This window comes from Microcebus murinus, chromosome 6 (genome assembly GCF_040939455.1).
Source record: "Microcebus murinus isolate Inina chromosome 6, M.murinus_Inina_mat1.0, whole genome shotgun sequence".
NCBI lineage: Eukaryota > Metazoa > Chordata > Mammalia > Primates > Cheirogaleidae > Microcebus > Microcebus murinus.
This window is the reverse complement of record NC_134109.1, coordinates 58,936,167-58,958,644: the sequence shown is the minus strand read 5'-3', so window position 1 is coordinate 58,958,644 and position 22,478 is coordinate 58,936,167. Positions and strand designations below refer to the sequence as shown.

The window sequence follows — 22,478 nt, the reverse complement described above, 5'->3', positions numbered from 1 at the left end:
CCTCCATATCACCAATCTAATCCAAAAAGCAAAAAAGAGAGAGGACAATGACTATTGGTGATCATGACAAGTTTGGTAAAAAGAAGAATGGTTATGAGGATCCTGGCACACCACTAACTCAATGTTTCTGTCCCTAAAAAGTTCTGAAAATATTAAAATTAAGTGAAAATTACTAAATTATTAAAAGTTATTAATACTATTATTGTTTATTTTTGAGATAGAGTCTCGCGCTGTTGCCCAGGGTAGAGTACAATGGTGTCATCATAGTTCAGTATAAGCTCAAATTCCTGGGCTCAGGCAATCCTCCTGCCTCAGCCTCCCAATTAGCTGGGACTATAGGCCTACTCCAGGATGCCTGGCCAATTTTTCTGTTTTTAGTAGAGATGGTGCCTTGCTCTTGGTCAGGATTATTGAACTCAAGCAATCCTCACGCCTCAGTCTTCAGGAGTGCTAGGATTACAGGTGTGAGACACCATGCCCCAGCCTTACAATATTTACTTAAGAATTTTAAAGCTCTCTGAAATGATCTCATTTGCTTTTTATTTGCTTCTAAGCTTCAAAATGAAAATTACACTATAGCTTTGATAACAGTTGCTGTCAAAGCTATGTAATTGCTGCCACTTTCATGGGTTTTAGCCAGATTAACAGGAAAAAAATATAGGAAGGCCTCGATGCCAAAAGTACCTATAATATGTGATTTTACACCTAACCTACATACAGCAAGATGTTTTTGGAGTGGGCAGCTTCTCTTACCACAGCACAATCAGATAATGAAAAAGAAACAAAAACAGTATTTTTATATATATCCCCTACTTTCCTCTATGTCTAAGAATGGCTATCGTAAAATGAAAAATAATTTGTTGAATGGCTAATGTTTTTCTTCTGGGGAACACAAAGAGGAAAGATTTCTGGTGAATCAGTCAGTGCAGTAGCAAAATCCAATAATTTTTCAATGGCCTAGTCAACCTAGTATATGTATTCTCAAAGAAATTGTTGCTATATTTTAAGTAAATTCACTTCGAATAAGTAAAGACAATTCAACAATCTTCAGGAAAAGTTAAGGCAGGAAAAGCAGGACAGGTGGCAGGTATGTTTTAATCAGTTTTTTAAAAGTCATAGAAAATAAATATATTATACCTTTAATGAGTTTCCTGTATGGAGTAGTTTCTTTAAAATCAATCCTGAAAAGAAAACAAGATTTTAAATATTCACATATTATCTATTTCTAAATGTCAGAGTTCTGGGTCAGACTTAAAAACACTTTTAAGCAATTCCTTGGCAACCTCCAAATTATTCTTGATGACCTTGATATCCTTCAGAGGGGGGGGGAGGGAGAGAGAGAGAGAGAGAGAGAGAGAAAGGGGGGGAGGGGGAGGGGGGAGAGGGAGAGGGAGAGGGAGAGGGAGAGAGTGTGTGTGTGTGTGTGTATATATATCACCTTTTCAACACAGGGTTCATTATAATTAAACATGATTTGTTGACAATACATAGGCCTAAAGTTTAGTACAGAACTTATTATATATCTCTTATTTAGACTAAGAATATAATTAAATACTTTATAACTAAGAAATCCACTTAAGAAAATTTCATTCAGTAGACCACATGAACATCCATAACTCTATTTCCTAAAAAATGTTTCCATTATACCAATTTTCTTTTTAAAATTTCAAAAAAGTCTTTAATATTACTTTTTTCTCTTAAATTATGAAATATTTCAAACCAACAATAAAATAATGAAAATAACATCAACAAATATCTAGACACCCAAAATCTAGTTTGAAGAAATCTATACACAGTTCCAAGTTTGTTACAAACTTTAAATTTTATTTATTTATATTATCTCTAATGTTTTACTTACAGGTATCACTGCAGCCCAAATTATATTATTCCTTTCTTCCCCAAAGGAAACCAGTATCTTGATTTTGGTATTAATCATTTCCAAAAATGGTTTTATATTATTACTACTCATTTATAAATCCATAAATATAAATATTATCATACAGAACAAGTCATTTATAAGTTTTCACATCTAACTTTAGTTTCAGAAATTTATCAATACTGATTTATGTAGCTCTAGTTAATTCATTTTAACTGCTGTATACTATTCTATAGTATGAATCTACCACAATTTATTTATCTTCTTTATATTAGGGCATTTAGTTTTCAAATTCTTACAATTACCAAAAATATCATTATAAATGTTCTTGTTTATGGCCAGGTGTGGTGGCTCACACCAGTAATCCCAGTACATTGGGTGGCTAAGGCAGGAGGATCGCTTGAGGCCAGGAGTTCAAGACCAGCCTGGGCAACACAGCAAGATCCCGTCTCTACAAAAAATAAAAAAATTAGCTGTGCATGGTGACTTGTGCCTGTAGCTACTCAGGAGGCTGAGGCAGGAGAATCACTTGAGCCCAGGAGTTGGAGGTTATAATGAGCTATGATTGTGCCACTGTACTCCAGCCTGAATGACAGAAAGAGACCCTATCTCTAAAAAAAAAAAAATGTGTTTTTCATGATTCTCTGTACACATGTGAATTTCCCCGAGGTATATAAATAGGAATAAAATTACTCATTTTCAACTTTACCAATTATTGGAAAATTCTCTCCAAAGTAGTTGTGATAATTAATAGTAATACTAACATAGTGTGTGGGAATGCTCTGGTACCCCATTGTTAGCAGCATGCAACACTGACAGATGCTCTAATATTTGATAATCTGATAAGTGTTAAATATATTAATGTTTTCATTTGGTGCTTTCTAGTGACATTGAACATCTTTTCGTGACCAATTCAAGCATTTACAATTTGCACGTCATGTCCTTTGTACATTTTTCAATTGGGTTTTCTTTTTTTAAAATATGAGGAGTTCCTTCTGTGTGCTGCCTACTAATTCTATGTCAGTTCTATGAATTGTAAATATATTCTCCCAAACAACTCAGTCATGTTTTTATCAAAGGAGGTGGGGTAGTATTTTCTGATGTACACAAGTTTTAAATTTTAATGTAGTCAATTTGCTAATGTTTTTATTTCTTATGTACTTTCTGTGTCTAAAGAAATCCTCCCCTACATTTAAGTTATAAAGAACCAAATATTCTCTTTAAAAAGTTTTAAAGTGTTGCTTTTCACATTTAGGTCCTGAAATCCATCAGGAGTACTTCGGACAAGTGATGAGACTGTTCTAAAACCAGATTGTAGTGACTTTTATATATTTATAGGTGGAGCAGCACCCCCAATCTGAAAATCTAAAACCCAAAACTTTTTGAGCCAGTATGTCAAAACAAGTAGAAAATGCCATACCTGACCTTACGTAATGTGTCACAGTCAAAACACAGACACACAACAGTTTATTGAGCACCCCCACAGGAAAAAAGACCCTCACAGCCCCCTTCAATTGCAATACATATTTTCTGTGCATGCTCAGATTCCCTTGCACAAGCATGCCCACAAAGGGTAAGAAAATGGCTTTGCAGGCCAGACATGCCAACAGCAGGTTCTCCACAATGCCCTACACGGGGTCAAGACCTACATGCATTACTCGTTGTTTTGTATGTGATGCAAATGATGCTGTTTTGTAATGTCAAACAACCACACAGACTGTCCATATGGGTGGCTGAGACAGTGACATCTTTCCGATGGTCCAATGTATACAAACTTTGTTTCATGCACAAGATTATTAAAAATGTTATATAAAATTACCTTTAGGTTATGTGTATAAGGTGTATATGAAACATAGATGAATTGTGTTTACACTTGGATCCCATCCCTAAGATATCTCATTATGTACTATGCCAATATTGCAAAATCTGAAAAAATTCAAATTCTGAAACAGTTCTGGTACCATGTGTTTAAGATATGGGATACTCAACTTGTATTAAAAATAATTGTTTACTTAAATGTATAAATTTTATCTATGTAAATTATACCTCAATAAAGCTATTTTTAAAAAATCAACTAGAGTCATTGATTTATTTTCTTTTATATACAATATGAAAGAGTTGTAGGATTTTTCTGAGTAACAAATGGAAAATGACCACTTATGCATTTATGTATTTTCTCAAGTGACAGATAGTTTTTTAGAATATTGTTAATCAAAACAAGTAAGCAGCCTAAAGGTCCTTTGGAGGTCCTTCGGCTATATTCCTCAGGAGATAGAATAAATCTTTGAAGATCGGATGTCTCAAAAAAAAAAGCTTCTTCATAGACAAGGACATTTTTATGATTATGAAATACAAAATACGATTTCACTATTCTGTTCAACACTATTATCATGTGCTTATTACTAATTCATATGTCTTCTCTGATATAATGTCTATTCAAATCTTTTTGCCTATTTTAAAAATTGACTTGTCTTCTGGCTATGTTGTGTTTTAAGATTTCTTTATACATAAGGATACATCATTTTTAGCTTCAAACTCACTCAAAACATTTAAAAGGCTTTGTTATTTAGGATTTTGTCTTTTTTAGTCGTTGCATCAGTGTCTCTCCTACCTGTCCAGAATTACTTCTGTTACTGGAACTGCTAACTGGAATAGCCTATAGTTTCAAAGCCCCAGAGAAGATTTTATTTGCCAGAACTGATTAAGCAATGTAGATCCTAAATAAATTTATTACTCTCTTTTAAGAGAAACAAACACAATTTTACAAATGAATGTAAGGTGTAGATAACATTCAACAATGTAGACCTGGTGGTTGTATATTCCCCACGAGAGAAGGCACATGAGAATAACTATCAATTAACCCTATCATCATTGAAACACTGAACCAAAGCCAACAACTGCCTCCCTGCAGACTCTTTTTTAATCTGAAGGGGGAAAAATAAGCTTTATAATGAGAGACTAAGAGCTTTGTGGGCGATACTGTGATTGTTGAAGAACCAGATTCCAAGCCAGCAAGCATTTTGGCTTACTTCCTGATAACAGATCTGTGACCTCCTGCTTACTTCGTCTCTGACAGTAAACTGCAACAAGGTTTTATTTATTGTTTTGTTTTCTTCAGCTTCATTTTATGAGCCTGGAAGCCCTATTTTGGCACTTGATGCAGTAAGCTTAACTCTAGCACCATCCCTTGCCTTTTCTGTGCATGGAGCAAACTGCCAGTTCATACTGCTTGATTCCAAATCTGGAGCCCATAGTTTCCTGTTCTACTTGGTACTTTGTATTTCTCTTCCATTTCTGATTCACACAGATACTTATCTTGATACTGAGCCTGCTTTATTATTTTTGTTTTATAGTTTGATCATAACTGCTAATGTATTCGGAGATCAAAAAAACTTACTATGCAATTTTGACTAGAAATCCTTCATCTATATTTTTTTCTTATTTTTTCAGTCATCTGTCCCTGTATTCTTTAGTTTTCACTAACGCACATACTATGTATGAATTCGTTTCAAAGAACAACCAACCAATTAAACAACATTTTCATATATTATCATTTGTCTCAAACATGAAATATATATATTATATATTTAAATTACTTACCAATACTATGAAACTGCCATCGCTGATGAATTCTTTCTGGAAGAAGTTGTAAAATTTTCTAAAGATCAATATAAACATAGAAAAGATTGAAAATCAAGTAATGAGCTCACATCCTGTGAAATAAGTGACATATTAAAGGGCTTAGCAAGTCCTTAAGAGTTTCTATGTAAAAGATAGTATTGTAAATACAAAATAGTCTTTGAGCTTTTATGATAGTACTGACATTATTTCAGCACTGGCATGTTGATCAATATTTGAAAATCCCAAAAGACAACAAGCAATACTAACAAAGACTTGGAACAGGAAAATAACAAAATTTATCTTTTAGAATAATACAGAAAGTATAAGCATATTTCTTCTTAATGATTAAATACTAATTCTAATATATTTCAGAATGTTTATTTACTATTCCTAGAATTTCTTTTTCTCTCTCTGTTTAGAGATGGGGTCTTACTATATTGCCCAGGTTGGAGTGCAGTAGCTATTCACAGGCATGATCATCGCACACCATAGCCTGGAATTCCTGGCTCAAGCAATCCTCCTGCCTCAGCCTCCCAAGTAGATGGGACTACAAGTGCAAGCCACTATGCCTGGCAATTCCTAGAAGTTCTGTATTGTGGATATCAATGATGAGTTTAAATTCTTTCACATACTGATATTTGTACCATTTACTCTTTCTTCCAGTGGTTCTTTCTGTTTTGATAAACCTAGGGAAAATATTTTGATTTCATGAAAATCATATCAATTATTTATACTGAGTTAATTCATGTGAATCCTGAGGTACTCAGATACTATGATGGATACAGGTATGAAACAAAATTTAAAAATTTAGGAGCCCTATGATTAAGCTAACATATATAGATTTCCATTAATTCGGAATAAATACTTATTACGTATAATATATTTGAAACTCTGCCTTTTATTTCCTTTTCTATTGCATCTGTGTGGATTATGTAAATCAATGCTACCTAACTGATGAACTATGCTCTCAATACTCATATACTAGGTGAATGACATTTGTGTATTTGTTGTTACTACTGTTCTTATTACTATTATTATTTAGCAACACCATTAATTGAATGCTCATAAGGGCTGAAACTAGACACTGAATAAATGAGACATTTATACATATATATAATGGTATCTCATTAATCCTTACAATCATACCAAAAGGAGAATTTATTAATCTCATTCAACAAATGAGGAAATGTGGTAAGTAGCGTGCTTAGGTTAGAAAGCTATAAAGTGGAAGAACAGAGATTGCAACCTCAATATGCCTATTTGCAAAATCTCGGCCTTAATATTATTCTGATCAAAGGATGATATGCATGTTTTATACTTCTCTATCTTCCCTTGGATATGATTTTCTCTAGTTCAACCCATATAACAGAATGATGAAGCAATATATATAAAGTGTACATATATATATAAAGTAATATATATACATATATATATATATACACACATAAAGCAATATATATAAAGTATAAAGTTCTACAAAGACAAATGCAGGTTCCACATGAGAAATATAAACTTTGTCTTCCCTATATGTCTCCCACAATTAGTCAACAATTATATAATTATATTCATTTTGACAAGGAAAGAGATAAAATTACAGAAAAGTTGAAATGACAAGGTTGTGAACTATTCAAAAGCATTCCTAAATTATGACCATTAAACTTTAGATTTAGCCCTTATATCTTTTTTACATGGTTAATAAAAGATGAAAGAAATTATATGTGCCCCCTTTTATTTTTTGAGACAGAGTCTCACTCTCTTGCCCAGGCTAGAGTGCCATGGCGTCAGCCTAGCTCACAGCAACCTAAACTCCTGGGCTCAAGCAATCCTTCTGCCTCAGCCTCCCAAGTAGCTAGGACTACAGGCATGTGCCACCATGTCCAGCTAATTTTTTCTATATATATTTTTAGTTGGCCAATGAATTTAGTATTTTTTATTTTCAGTAGAGACGGGGTCTCGTTCTTGCTCAGGCTGGTTTCGAACTCCTGACCTTGAGTGATCCGCCCGCCTCGGCCTCCCAGAGTGCTAGGATTACAGGTGTGAGCCACCACACCTGGCCTATGTGCCCTTAAATACACAGAAAAAAAAGATAAACCCCGTTCCATATTATTAACATCATATAACAATGCTTTTTATTCCAGAAAGAGGAAATCACTTTATTATTTCTCGATTTTTTTTCATCACTGGTCTTTAAAGGTAGAGGTCATATATTATCCCTTTATAAGTAGAAAAACATTAGCACAAAGGTTAAGTAGTTTTTACAAAAGATGAAAACTCTGTATCTAACATCTTTTTTCTAACAAAATTTAGTGATCCATTAAAGACAAACATATTTTTATTTAAAGAGTAAAAAAATGATCAGTATATATTACATATAGAAAAATAGATATTATATGTTAATAGAAGGAATATCCTGAAAGGGCTTCTATTAACTAATCAATCATCTTAGTTTCCTGAATATAAGGCAAGCATGAACATTTGAAAGAATCCTTTCCAGGAATCATTACCTCACTGTGGATATTTTCATTCTTTCTCAAAACATCTATGTTTCAACATTCCCCTTTTAAACAGTTCATGCAAACACTTGGGGAGGTAAATATAAACAAATTCCACAGGTGTCATGACTATAAAAAATTAAATGCAGAACAGATACCATCATCAGTTACTACAGTCTGGAACTCAAAGAAAAAAAAAATTTCTGGCTAGCTGCAGTGGCTCACGCCTGTAATCCTAGCACTTTGGGAGGCTAAAGTGGGAGGGCTGGTTCAGGCCAGGAGTTTGACACCAGCCTGGGCAATAGCAAGACCCTGTCCCTACAAAAAATTTAAAAATTAGCCAGGTGCGGTAGCGCACACCTGTTGTTACAGCTACTTGGGAGGCGGAGACAAGAGGACTGCTTGAGCCCAGGAGTTTGAGGTTGCAAGGAGCTATGACGATGCCACTGTACCCTAACCTGGACAACAGAGCAAGACCCTGTCTCTACAAAAAGAAAATTTCTTTTTTTACCTATGACTAAATCAACAGCTAAGGGAGATATCAATCAGGTTGTTCACATTCTTCTAAACTACATCAAAGTATTCAAAATATAAAAAAGTGAATTATCTTTAACTAAGACCTGACAGAAGAGCTCAATCTTTAGAAACTGATTCCAAATTCTTTCCTATGTCTTTCAATTCACAAGTTCTACTCTTGACTTTCTACAGGCGTCCAAATTCTCAGTAAAGAACAGAATACTCCTATGAATGTTTACTCTGAAAGACAGAATAAAGAAACAAGGAATTAGGCCAGGCGTGGTAGCACATGCCTGTAATCCTAGCACTCTGGAAGGCCAAGGCAGGCGGATCCTTTGAGCTCAGGTGTTCAGCCTGAGCAGGGGCGAGACGCCATCTCTACTGAAATAATAGAAAGAAATTAGCTGGACAACTAAAAATATATATATATATATAAAATTAGCTGGGCATGGTGGCGCATGCCTGTAGTCCCAGCCACTTGGGAGGCTGAGGCAGTAGGATTGCTTGAGCCCAAGAGTTTGAGGTTGCTGTGAGCTAGGCGTCATGACGCCATGGCACTCTAGCCAGGGCAACAGAGTGAGACTCTGTCTCAAAAAAAAACCAAAAAAAACCAAGGGGTTAGTTTTAAAGGGAGTGTGAAAGGGTCTTAATTTTTATGAATAGGCTAAAAATAAAAAACAAATTTTATCATAGGGTGTCAGGCAGGTGACAAGGGAGGAGGGGATAGGTAAATTCACACCTAAAGGGTACTGGGAGCAATGTCTGGGGGTTGGGCATGCTTGTAGGGCGGTGCAAAGGCAATATATGTAACCAAAGTGTTTGTACCCCCATAATATTCTGAGATTTAAAAAAAGTATAAAAAATGGGGAAAAAACCCCAAATTTTAGTACAGCACCAAATTTTGCTCATCTACCTTTTATCTATGTTTCTTCCAACTTTTATTCATAAAGACTTACCCCACCCAATCCAAACTAATGTAAAATAATTTTTAAAACATTTAAGACTATTTTATATAAATTTGCAATGAAAAGCAGTTAAGCCAGAAATGATAAATTCCCTAGGCATATAACAGTTATATATGAATATACCCTCTCGGGTAAGAATGCTTTGGAGTCAAAACAAAAACAAAGAAATTCTCCATTTGTATAAATCTCCCAAATTAAAATTTTCTTTGCTTGCAAACTCATTGACAGTTATGCCAATTTTGTGGTATCAAATGCATAAAAACATAATTCTATCTGTACCTAAAAACAATACATTGTAATTCAAAAAATACAGAAATCAGTGTGACATATTTTTAGGTTAAAAAATTAGATTTAGTTTTCAGAAAGCTTGTAGATTCACACTGTTTCATTGTGTGTTTTGTAATTTCAATAATTTTTGAAAGAAAGAAAACGTGAGATTCAGAGGAACTTACCTCAAAAATAAAAAGTATAGCATCCAATTCCTCCCTTTGAGACTTGTGACCTAAAATATTTTTATAGGAAAATGTTTTAAACATATCATTTGTCCTCATTAACAATCATTTAATGAGCTTAAAATATATTTCAAGCACTAAAGTTTTTTTCAGTGATTCTTTAGTAAAATGTTTAATGCAAATTTGATTCATTGTGTAGATAATATTATAGCATCTCTCTGTTAATGAGTACTGTAATTAAACTTAGGTTCTACATATTTATGTCTAAAAATCAAATCATGACATATTGTAAAGAACCATTTTAAATGAGCTCTGAAAATGGAAACATGAAAATGACTGCTAAAATTTAACACATGCCTCTAGGGAAGAACAAAGAAGGATGAGGAAACGGATAAACCTGACAAGGCAAAAATAAATCTTCACAGCTTTCACATAGTATTAATAATAAGGATAGTAATGCTAACTCATTAGTTGTCTTTCAAATACATGTCATTAGACCGATGATAATAGCATCAAAGGAGTATCAAAAAGCTGTCTGACAAACAGAAATGAAATGATACCAAAAATTCTAATGTCTAAGAGCCTCTTTTCAATGTAATGTTTATGACAATTATTGGAAACATTAACCTAAGCTAGGATAGATATTAATGTCTTACCTTTCTGTTTAAGACTAGCTTCGATAGTCACAAAATTTTCAAAGAACACATAGTATATATGTGAAAAATGTTGGTCAAAAAACTGCTTAAGATCGATAGATTCTGCATTCTCTGAAAAATAAACAGAAAGGGTTTTTAGTGATTACTGTTTACATATATGTTAAATCATATTTAGCAAATAGTCACAGTGTCAAGTTTCATTCAAAGCCAAAAAACTGCTCCTAAAATTCTATCCTGTTAAAATCTTTCAAATATGTATTTATACATCTGCATCTTTGTTCTCAAAACTTTAGTCTTTATAGATTTTAGTTTTAATTTTAAAACTTGAGCCAGGTGCAATGGCTCACACCTGTAATACTAGCATATTTGGAGGCTGAAGCAGGATTGTCTGAGGTCAGAAGTTCAAGACCAGCCTGAGCAAAAGCAAGATCCCACCCATACAAAAAAATAAAAAAATTAGCTAGGCATGGTGGTGTGTGCCTTTAGTCCCAGGGATTTGGGAGGCTGAGGCAGGAGAATCATCTGAAACCAGGAACTTAAAGTAAAATAGTAACAACATAGAGACAGCACTTTAAACTCTTGTGTATTATCCTACCCTATGAATATTCATAATTTTTTAGTAACATCTAATCTCTGGTATTTTCCAAGACTGCCTTTGCTCTGCCACCCTACAAAAGGAAATGGATAGATGTCTCTCCCCTCTATTCACTTGGATACTTCACATTTCTCTCTTATGGAAATAACAATGTTTCAAGTGTCTTTTTGCCTTTCTTCCAGGGCTAGTCTACCTTCTTTAGAATAGAAGCTGTGTCTACCTCAGGATTCCCCAAACCTAGCACAGTGCTGAGCAAGCGATATGTACTCAGATGTGTTTTATTATTAATAAAATAAATTATTTTTACTTTTTGCATTCATTTCATAGCTTGGAAATTTTTACCTGGGAAAAGATTGCATAACCTAACGATAGGCCTAATTAATAGCACTGCTTTAATCTTGATTGGAATTAAAACACCCATATGCCACTCCAGATTCCAGATTCTATACCTAACACTCACTTACTACTTGTGTGACTTTCCGCAAAACTGGAAAAAATTATAATGGCTAACACAAATTAAATGCTTACTATATACTAGATACTCTTCATTCTTCTAAGTACTTTACAGAAATTAATTTCTATAATCCTCATAGCAACACAATGAAATAAGTACCATTATTGCCCATATTTTAGATGAAGAAACTTAGGCGCAGAGAGTCTAAGTAACTGAGCTAGTAAGAAGCAGAGTCAGGATTTAAACATCAAGTACCCGAGATCTGGTGGACATGCTCTTAACTTCTATGCCATTCAGCCTTCAATGTAATAAATGTATAAAAGAACACTAGGCTAATCAATAAAATCTTTCAATTATGTGTGCTATCTGCCTCAGATTCTTACACTTGCTCATAATAAATTATAAAGTAACAAGATAAAATGTTGTATATTATCAAGTTTTGAGGCCGGGCACAGTGGCTCACGCCAGTAAATCCTAACACTCTGGGAGGCCAAGGTGGTGGATCGCTCAAGGTCAGGAGTTCAAAATCAGCCTGAGCAAGAGCGAGACCCCATCTCTACTATAAATAGAAACAAATTAATTGGGCAACTAAAAATGTATAGAAAAAAATGAGCTGAGCATGGTGGCGCATGCCTGTAGTCCCACCTACTCAGGAGGCTGAGGCAGAAGGATCACTTGAGCCCAGGAGTTTGAGAGGCTGATGCCAAGGCACTCTAGCACAGGCAACAGAGACTCTCAAAAAAAAAAAAAAAAAAAAAAAAAGAAAGACAGACAGACAGACAGACAGACAGACAGACAGAAAGAAAGAAAGAAAGAAAGAAAGAAAGAAAGAAACGCTAGATAATTATCTATTACCTGCCTATAATAATCATCAAATCTAGCTAAATATATTCTATAGAATATAAAAATAAAAATACATACAACTGAGAAGAAACAGAAAAAGTGTTGTTTTTCCCACATAGATTAAAGAACTATAAATTAGAATGAAACAGGCTGCTATAATTACCTCTAAATTTCCCGAAATTAATGTTTCAAACACAATGTCTCAGGAGAAAGGAGAAAATGAGAACAATAATAAAGCAAAACAAAAATTCAAAACAAAACAAAAGCAAACATGAATCAACTCAGGATTTGCAACATAGTAGGAGCCAAAATATTCTCTCTTAATTTCCTTCCCACATGGCATGCTAGCTAACAAAGTCTAGGAACTACATACTTGCTAATGCTAATAAAAAAAGCTGAAAATGTTAGATCAAAATTAGCCAATTTTTTACTCTATATCTATTTGTAATGAACTCTTTAGAAAACAGAAACTCTTTTATAAAATACTTTTTATAAATCACCAATAAATCCCCAATTTACAAAATTGACATAGTGGAGGAAGAAACACAGAAAAGATAAATAAAATATAATAACAGAGTTTCACTTACTTGAAAACAATTTTCTTGTCAAAACAATAACACACAAGAAAGGAAAGGGGAAAAGGAAGGAAATCCACAAATAAAGAGATTATGGAAAAATTCAATCAAGTTTAAACCTCAATACTAAGTCCCACCCCCTTTCCAAAAAGGTCCCCCTTAACCTATTCTGTTTCTCTTTCTACAAAGGTCTCCATTACTTTTACTGAGGGAGTACTAATTGTGTTGTATGAATATTATTCCACAGATACTGGATGCTCTTTAGGAGAAGCAAGCATGCCTTAACTTCTTTCATAACCTTTCAAAATTTTAATCTAGGGCAAGTGCTTTGCATAGTGCTGAGCTCATGGTCAATGCTTTTTTAAAAATGGTTAAGGCTTCAAAATTTTTCCCTATTTTAGGAAACAGTTCTGTGTGACCTGAAGTGTTTGTAAACTAGTATGTTCTTAAAGAAATCAAAGAAGCATTTTACCATAAATTCAGATTGAGGTCTCTCAGATTTTAAAAAACTGACTCAGGCTGGGCGCAGTGGCTAACTCTGTTATCCTAGCACTCTGGGAGGCTGAGGTAGAAGGATTGCTTGAGTCCAGGAGTCAAGACCAGCCTGAGCAAGAGTGAGACACCATCTCTAAAAATAGAAAAATAAGCCAGGCATCGTGGGGCGTGCCTGTATTCCCAGCTACTCAGGAGGCTGAGGCAGGAGAAGAGCTTGAGCCCAGGAGTTTCGAGTTTGCAGTGAGCTATGATGACGCCACTGCACTCTAGCCTGGGCAACAAAGTGAGACTCTGTCTCAAAAAAAGAAAAAAACGAAAACCAACTTAGCCTTGGAATGCTTTGTAGACCTTTGGGAATACTAAATTTAAGTAGTAAAGTAATTCTAGACTTCACTTAGTTTCCACAAACAAAATTTCTCAAATGTCTCTTTAGGCTCTTTTTATGATAAGCTTTAAAAACCTGATCATAATACATTTATTATCTACTCCATATTTTTGAGACATGTAAGCACTATAACGTAGGTAATTAAAAATTTCAGAAGTTAAAAGTCAGTTTTATTAACTTGAAAGTTCAGATATTTAATATTACCCTATAAAAGTTATCACATAACCCAAACTGGAAAGCTGAAAATTTAACAAATTTTATACTATCATCATTCTTCCTCATCCATTAAAAAAAAAAAACCCATTTAGTACTGTTTCCCATCATAATGCACTAATCTGTGAGGTGTATCACAAGTTACCTGTTTCTAACAATGAAGTACCAAACATAGCAAATTATTGCCTTAGTGCCTTAAAATAATAATGAGGATGAATCAAACAACACGGTGGACTGTTGTAACACAAACTATCTTCTCACTGCAAACACAAAGAAATGCTGGATAAAAATAAAGAATACAAATAGTTTAATGCCAAGCTCAAAAAAAGAAAGAGGAGGAGAGGAAATAAAGAAAGGAAAATAGGAAGGTGGCAGTGGGATGGAGGAAGAGTGGATGTAGGATGAAAGGAGGATGGTGAGAAAGTGGGATAGAGAAAAGGAAGCAATGGGGTAGAAGGGGAAATATGGAAGAGGGGATGAAGCAATAAGAATGGGAAGGGGTGTGGGTAAAGAGAAAAATACAGAAATGCAGCATAAAATATAATACAAAGTCAAGAACAAATAATTAGAAAAAGGACAGAAAAAAGTAGAAAGAAAAGAGAAAAAAGATGGGAGGAAGGGAAGAGGAAGAAGCATGGAAGCTATAAAAACTATACAAATATGCTGGATAAAATATAAATAATGTATAATACGGCTCTAGAAAGAAGATGGTATGCATGAGGAAGGGATAAGTTAGGAAAGGGGAGGGAGGGAAGAAAGGACCAAGGGAGGCAACTGAGAAATAGTAAGGTGAAAGACAGAACTAAAACTATTATTCAAAATGTAAAAGAAAAATAACAGGAGGGAAAATACAAAAAGAATATCAAACTACCCAAATAGTTCCAGGAACAAAGAGAAAATATAAGCAATATACAAGGAAATAATGTCTGAGAATTATCTAAAATTGGCAGAATATATAAATCTTTGAACTGAAAAAGTATATTGAGTCCTAAGCAGGATGAACACAAATCTGCACGTGGACACATCATAACAGAGTGGAAATATTAAAACCAACAAAAGATAAAATCTTGGTTACCTACATAACAATATCAAAACTAACAACAGGCTTCTCATCAGCACAATAGATGTAAAAAAAAACAAAAACAAACAAACAAAAAAAATCCAATGCAATTTTATTTTGAAAAAACTAAGGGGAGATAACAGTCAATCTAAAATTCTATACTCAGCTAATCTACTGTTCAAGAGCAAACATGAAGAAAAGGCATTTTCTAACACTTAAAAGTTTACCACTCAAAAACTATCAAAGAACTACAAAAGATATTTCTAAAAGAAAAGAAATAAATGCACAAGGGAAAATAGGAAGCAAAGATGAGGAAAGAAAGTGGAAAAATATGAGTAAATCTAAATAAGCATTGTTAAAAAAAAACTAATGCAAAGCATTACTAACAAGGAGGAAGTAAAACAATAGACAATAATATTGAAGATAAAACAGGAGTGTTGCAAAGAGTATCTTAATATATTATTTTAAGAGGATGGTAAGAGTACTGATGAACTCTAGACTTTACGATTAGTATGCCATTGAAATTTTATGAGTAACCACTAAATGAATAACAGAATGTATAACTTCTAACCATTAGAGAGGAAAAAGAATATAGAAAAGCTTCTCAATTTCACAGAGATGAGTAGAGAGAAGCACAAAGTGTATACAATGATAGGAATATAAAAATACTAGTAATTACAAAAAAGTTAATGGACTAACTCTCCAATTAAGATTGCTGTTATATTGGATTTAAAACACACACACAAATCAAGCTATAAATATTGACTAAAACACAAATTTAAACCCAAAATGATTACAGGGACAAATAAAAATGTATCATTTACGCCCTAATGAAAAATACCAATGTTGATTAATCAATAAGAAACAAAGTAAGCATTAAGGCAAGAATTACTACAATTAAAGAAGGTTAATATATTTTGACAAAAGGCTCTGTTTACCAAAAAGCTTTAATCCCAAATCTGCATGCCCAATTTCAAAACATAAAAAGCAAAAACCAAAAGAATTCTAAAACGAAAAAATACGCTAAGTAGCATGGTAGAGTTTAACATATCTGTCTCATATCTAACAGAGGTAGGCCAGGCGTGATGGCTCACGCCTGTAATCCTAGCACTCTGGGAAGCTGAGGCAGGAGGATTGTTCAAGGTCAGGTATTCAAGACCAGCCTGAGCAAGAGTGAGACTCCGTCTCTACTTAAAATAGAAAGAAATTAGCTAGACAACTAAAAATATATAGAAGAAATTAGCCAGGCATGGTGGCGCATGCCTGTAGTCCCAGCTACTTCAGAGGATGAGGCAGAGGACTACTTGAGCCCAGGAGTTTGAGGTTGCTGTGAGCTACCCTGAGGAGAGGGCACTCTAGCCCAGGCAACAGAGCAAAACTCTTGTCTCAAAAATAAAAAAAATAAAAATAAAAATAAATATATATATATATATATATATATATTCTGAGATTTATCAGAGGTAGGACTAGTAAGTATACAGGAGATTTGAACACAAATAGTACTTTACACATTAAACTAAATCCAACAGTGTTCCGGCAAGTGTTACAGCGATTTATCAGGGAAAGAACCAAGGAGCACACAGAGGGTCGGAGAATCAGCTTTTATTTTGCCGGTGGGCTCAGAGGGGCATACCACCAAATTCTGAGCACCGCTTCCTTATTTCTCTCCAGTCTTATACATTTCTTGGGTCACACACAACCAATCAACTATGAGCATGCAAAATTATCCAATTAACAGTGGGATTAGTAAGATCAGCCATAAACTTCACCCGTATCCAATCAGTAGTGGATTTTTGCCTCAGGGCCATGGGCAGGGGCTTTTCCCTATCAAGAGAATATTCTTTTCATGCAAAAGTGAGATATTTATAAAATATGAACAGATACACAAACTAGATAAGTATCAAGAATAACATAGCACACACCATACTCTGTCCAAAATAAAATAAAGAAATAATAGGCTGGGAGTGGTGGCTCACGCCTGTAATCCTAGCACTCTGAGAGGCCAAGGCGGGAGGATGGCTCAAGATCAGGAGTTCTAAACCAGCCTGAGCAAGAGCGAGACCCCATCTCTACTAAAAATAGAAAGAAGTTATCTGGACAACAATATATATAAAATTAGCCGGGCATGCCTGTAGTCCCAGCTACTTGGTAAACTGAGGCAGAAGGACTGCTTGAGCCCAGGACTTTGAAGTTACTGTGAGCTAGGCTGATGCCATGGCACTCTAGCCTGGACAATAGAACCAGACTCTGTTTCAAAAAAAAAAGAAAAAAAAAAGAAAAGAAATAATAATTAAAGCTAATACCCAGAAGCCAGAAAAGAACAGAGGTTAACAGTCCTTGGTATTCACACAGGCCAAGAAGAGTGCCTATTCCCACTAGGCAAACTAGAAAAACTCACAATTCATGGAGCATTGGATAAAGGACTAAGGAAGGTATTACCTCAGTAGAAGTTATTAGCCCTAGACTGAACACTACCTCAGAGCAACCTAACATATCATAAAAGATGATAAAAGATGCAAAAGCGGCCGGGCGCGGTGGCTCACGCCTGTAATCCTAGCTCTCTGGGAGGCCGAGGCGGGCGGATTGCTCAAGGTCAGGAGTTCAAAACCAGCCTGAGCAAGAGCGAGACCCCGTCTCTACTATAAATAGAAAGAAACTAATTGGCCAACTGATATATATATTAAAAAAAAAAAATTAGCCGGGCATGGTGGCTCATGCCTGTAGTCCCAGCTACTCGGGAGGCTGAGACAGAAGGATTGCTCGAGCCCAGGAGTTTGAGGTTGCTGTGAGCTAGGCTGACGCCACGGCACTCACACTAGCCTGGGCAACAAAGCAAGACTCTGTCTCAAAAAAAAATAAATAAATAAATAAAAAATAAAAATAAAATAAAAAAAAAAAAAGATGCAAAAGGAACATCAACCTGTTTCTAACTATGTCCCAGAACAGTCAAGAAAATTTATAGATATACAAAATATCTAGCACCCAACAAGGTAAAATTCACAATGTCTGGTATAATTAAAGATTACTAGACATGCGAAAAGCAGAGAAACATAACCTATAATAAAGAGAATAACCAATGAATCAAATTCAAATAAGAATTGACACAGAAGTTAGAATGAGTTGCCAAAGGCACTAAAATAGTTATAACTGTCCCCTATATGTCCAAAAAAGTTAAGGAAGATAGAAGCTATAAAAAAAATGGAAAACCAAAATAAAACTTCTATAGATTAAAAACTACAATGTCTGTGACAAAAAGTACGCTGATAGAATTAAAAGCAGACTGATGATGTGAAAGATATAAATGAACTTAAAGACATACCAATAGAAACTATCCCCCTTAACAAACACTAAAAAAAAAAAAAAAAAAAAACAGAGGGAAAAAATTCCCCCAACTGAAAAAAGTACATAAATGAACTGTGAGACAATTTTAAGTGGCCTAATATAAGAATAAACTGAAACTCTTGAGGAGGGGGAGGGGCAAAAATTGGGAGAAATAATGGCCCAAATTTTTCAAACCTGATGAAAATTACAAACCCACATAAGCACAAAGCTCAACAAACTCCAAGAACAAGAAACATAAAGAAAATGTTCACCATGGAACATTATAATCAAATTGCTCAAAATCAATAAGAAAGAGAAAATCTTAAAAGCAGCAGGGGGAGGGAGGGATCTATGATACAGAGTACCTAAGATAAAGACGATTATTATATTTCTCATCAGAATGCAAATCAAAAGAAATGGCAACAATATTTTTAAAGTACTAAAAGAAAAAAACTGTCAAGCTAGAATCCTATATCCAGTAAAAATATTTTCAAAAACAAAGGCAAAAGAAAGGACATTTTCAAACACACAAAAGCTGAAAGAATTCATCAGGTGGTACTATGATCTGCTAGATCCACATACTACCAGAAATGATAAAGTCCTTTAGGCAGAAGGAAATGATATCAAACAGAAATAGAAATCTAAACAAAAGAATGAAGAGCACTGAAAAAGAACACACAGCATAGATGTGGAACTTTTTCTTACTATCTGAAACTTTTGCAAAGATAATTGACTATTAAAAATAATAAATCATTTTGGGGTATACAACATATGTAAAAGTAAAAAGCATGAAAGCAAAAGTGTACATGTCAGAAGGGGAGAAATGGAAGTATACTATTATAAGGTTCTTATTAATATATGAGAAGTGGTATAACCACTTCAAATATTATTCATTAGTCCTTCATAATAACCACAGATGAAGGTAGACTGTGATAAGTTAAAGATGTAAACTATAAATACTAAAGCAACTACTAAAATAACACAACAAAAAAGGTAGTGGTAGTAAACTGAAAAAGTAATAGAGAATCACAAAAAATACTGGATTAATCCAAATGAAAGCAGAAAAACAATAAACAGGATAAACAGAAAACATGATACACTCTTGCCCTATCAATAATCATATTAAATATAAATGGTTCCCAACAAAATGGCAGAGATTGTTATAATAGATAAAAAAGTAAACCCCAAATAGTACTGTCCACAATACAATTATACACCCAAAACACATGCACTTTACTATATGTCAGCTATGTATCAATAAAAAAAAAAATCTAACTACTTAATATAGATTCAAGACTATTAACTTTCATTTTCATTTCATTATGTTTTCTGAAGTGAGGGGAGAGAAATGGAACATTATTCCAAAAGTAAAGTTACTGGTATCATTCATTCTAGGAACTTCATTCATCCACAGAATATTTTTTTAATATCTAAACTTATGCCCACTATGCCCACAGAAGTTTGTTGCACATATGAATGTCTTCTTCATAAGAAAATAAATTGAGAACCTCTGATTTAAAACATGCATATAACATTTATGAAGGAACTTAATGCAGAGCAAACAAAACCAAATGATGACCACATTTTTCTTAAGGCTTTCACAAATATAAAGTCTAGGCTGGGTGTGGTGGCTCACACCTATAATCCTAGCACTTTGGGAGGACAAGGTGGTAGGACTGCTTGAGGCAAGAAGTTCAAGACCAGCCTGAGCAAATAACGAGACCCCTGTTTCTACAAAAAATACAAAAACATTTAGCTAGGCATGGTGCCACACACCTGTACTCCCACATACTTGGGAGGCTGAGGCAGGTAGATCCCAGGAGCTCAAGAGTTTGAGGCTGCAGTGAGCTTTGATGGTGCCACTGCACTCTGGCCTGGGCGACAATGCAAGACCTTGTCTCTCTCATTAATTAATTGTCTAGTGTCCCACCACTAATGATAAAAAAAAAAAAATTTTTCAACCAGAAAAATTAACCCAGAAAATAATCATTAAATTTTATTTTTAGGGCAGGCATGGTGGCTCACACATGTAATGCTAGCACTCTGGGAGGCCAAGGCGGGAGGATCGGTCAAGGTCAGGAGTTCGAAACCAGCCTGAGTGAGACCCCATCTCTACCATAAAAATAGAAAGAAATTAATTGGCCAACTAATATATATAATATAAAAATCAGCCGGGCATGGTGGCTTGTGCCTGTAGTCCCAGGTACTCAGGAGGCTGGGGCAGGAGGATCGCTTGAGCCCAGGAGTTTGAGGTTGCTGTGAGCTAGGCTGACACCACGGCACTCACTCTAGCCTGGGCAAGAAAGCAAGACTCTGTCTCAAAAAAAAAAAAAAGAAGAAGAAGAAGAAGAAGAAGGCCCCAAAAACAATTGATAGAAAAAGGAAAATGACTGGGAATCCTGAAGCTACAATGAACTTAAAAGAATTCAAACAATGACAACAAATTTTTGGTAACACAAACACAGCTCTTACCATAGCTATTCTATTTTAGGTTTGGGTGGAGAGGGAAAGAGTAATAGTTGCTAAATGACTTCCTTGGATTTATTTGAAATAAAATACCAACAATGAATTTTATTTCCTTTCATTCATTTAATTCTCACTTGTTTTCTAACATATCTTTTTAATAATTTCTAACTTACCCATTTTTAACAGACTACAGACTGAGACTAAACTATAGAATCTGACACTATAGTATCACCATCAAGATTATTCAGGGGTTTCTACTTAGTTTATTTTTTAAGAACAAATTCTATTACCTGACTTTCAGTAGATCACAACATCTGATTCAATTTTATCACCTTTAAGGTTCTAATTAAAATACAATTAATGTTTTAAATTCTTCCATAAACTCTGAGGTTCAAATTCATTTTTTCATGTAGTTTTTCAGCAATATTTGAGATGTTATTATGTTACTTTTATAGGAAGGTAAACTGAAGATCAGAGTGTTAATAATATAGCTCAGATCAGAACTAGGATCTTCGAACTCTCTCCATGTAGCCCAGCACACTTCCTAGATATTTAATACTCAAGTTTCCTTGGGGAGGAATTACTACTATGTAAGGTAACACATGTAAATGCTTGGTAGAGGGTCTAGCATATATAAGTGATAAAACAACAACAAAACATTTAACTATTATTACCAATATATTACAGCTGCTTCTATAAAAATGTTCGCTCCTAAAAACTTCTCAAAGATAGCTGCAACCATATCTGAAATATATCAACCATATTAACCATATAAATGCAACCATATCTGAAAAGTACTTTGTATTCATGTGAAAAAGTCAGCCTACTTTACTGAGTCATTATTATAATAACAATTCCTGAGAATCACAACATTTAAATGTAGAAATAGCCGGGCGCGGTGGCTCACGCCTGTAATCCTAGCTCTCTGGGAGGCCGAGGCGGGTGGATTGCTCGAGGTCAGGAGTTCGAAACCAGCCTGAGCAAGAGCGAGACCCCGTCTCTACTATAAATAGAAAGAAATTAATTGGCCAACTAATACATATAGAAAAAAAAAAAGCCGGGCATGGTGGCGCATGCCTGTAGTCCCAGCTACTTGGGAGGCTGAGGCAGGAGGATTGCTTGAGCCAGGAGTTTGAGGTTGCTGTGAGCTAGGCTGACGTCACGGCACTCACTCTAGCCTGGGCAACAAAGTGAGACTCTGTCTCAAAAAAAAAAAAATAAATAAATAAATGTAGAAATATATCTAAATTCTGAAGTCAATCCCCAAATATTTTGATCAGTTCAAATTTTTCACTATTTTAAACAATAGCTCAGTGATCCTGCACACTTACCCATTTACTTCCTCAGAATACTAAGAAATGTACATTTCAAAGGATATACATATATACATTTGAAATTTTGATACTTAACAAACTGCTCTATTTGCATTCCATCAGCAATGTTATGGTCGTTTTCACATATCTTGACAACATACTTTAAAATCTTTTCCAAAT

At 34.6% G+C, this 22,478-nt stretch overlaps 1 protein-coding gene across 9 annotated transcripts in view; it reads right to left on the bottom strand.

Annotated features, from left to right (window-relative positions):
• Window positions 1-22,478, bottom strand: part of RALGAPA1 (Ral GTPase activating protein catalytic subunit alpha 1) — a 225,162-nt gene that overhangs the window by 183,155 nt on the left and 19,529 nt on the right. For all 9 annotated transcript variants that reach the window (XR_012919733.1, XM_012736523.3, XM_012736520.3 and 6 more), the window contains exons 2-5: window positions 10,579-10,689; window positions 9,923-9,972; window positions 5,477-5,534; window positions 1,138-1,181 (exon numbers count right to left, since the gene is read on the bottom strand). Coding sequence is in view for 8 of the 9 variants with exons in the window: in XM_012736523.3 (XP_012591977.1) it covers window positions 1,138-1,181; window positions 5,477-5,534; window positions 9,923-9,972; window positions 10,579-10,689 (263 nt within the window). In the remaining variant the exon portion in view is untranslated. The remainder of the gene's footprint in view (window positions 1-1,137; window positions 1,182-5,476; window positions 5,535-9,922; window positions 9,973-10,578; window positions 10,690-22,478) is intronic.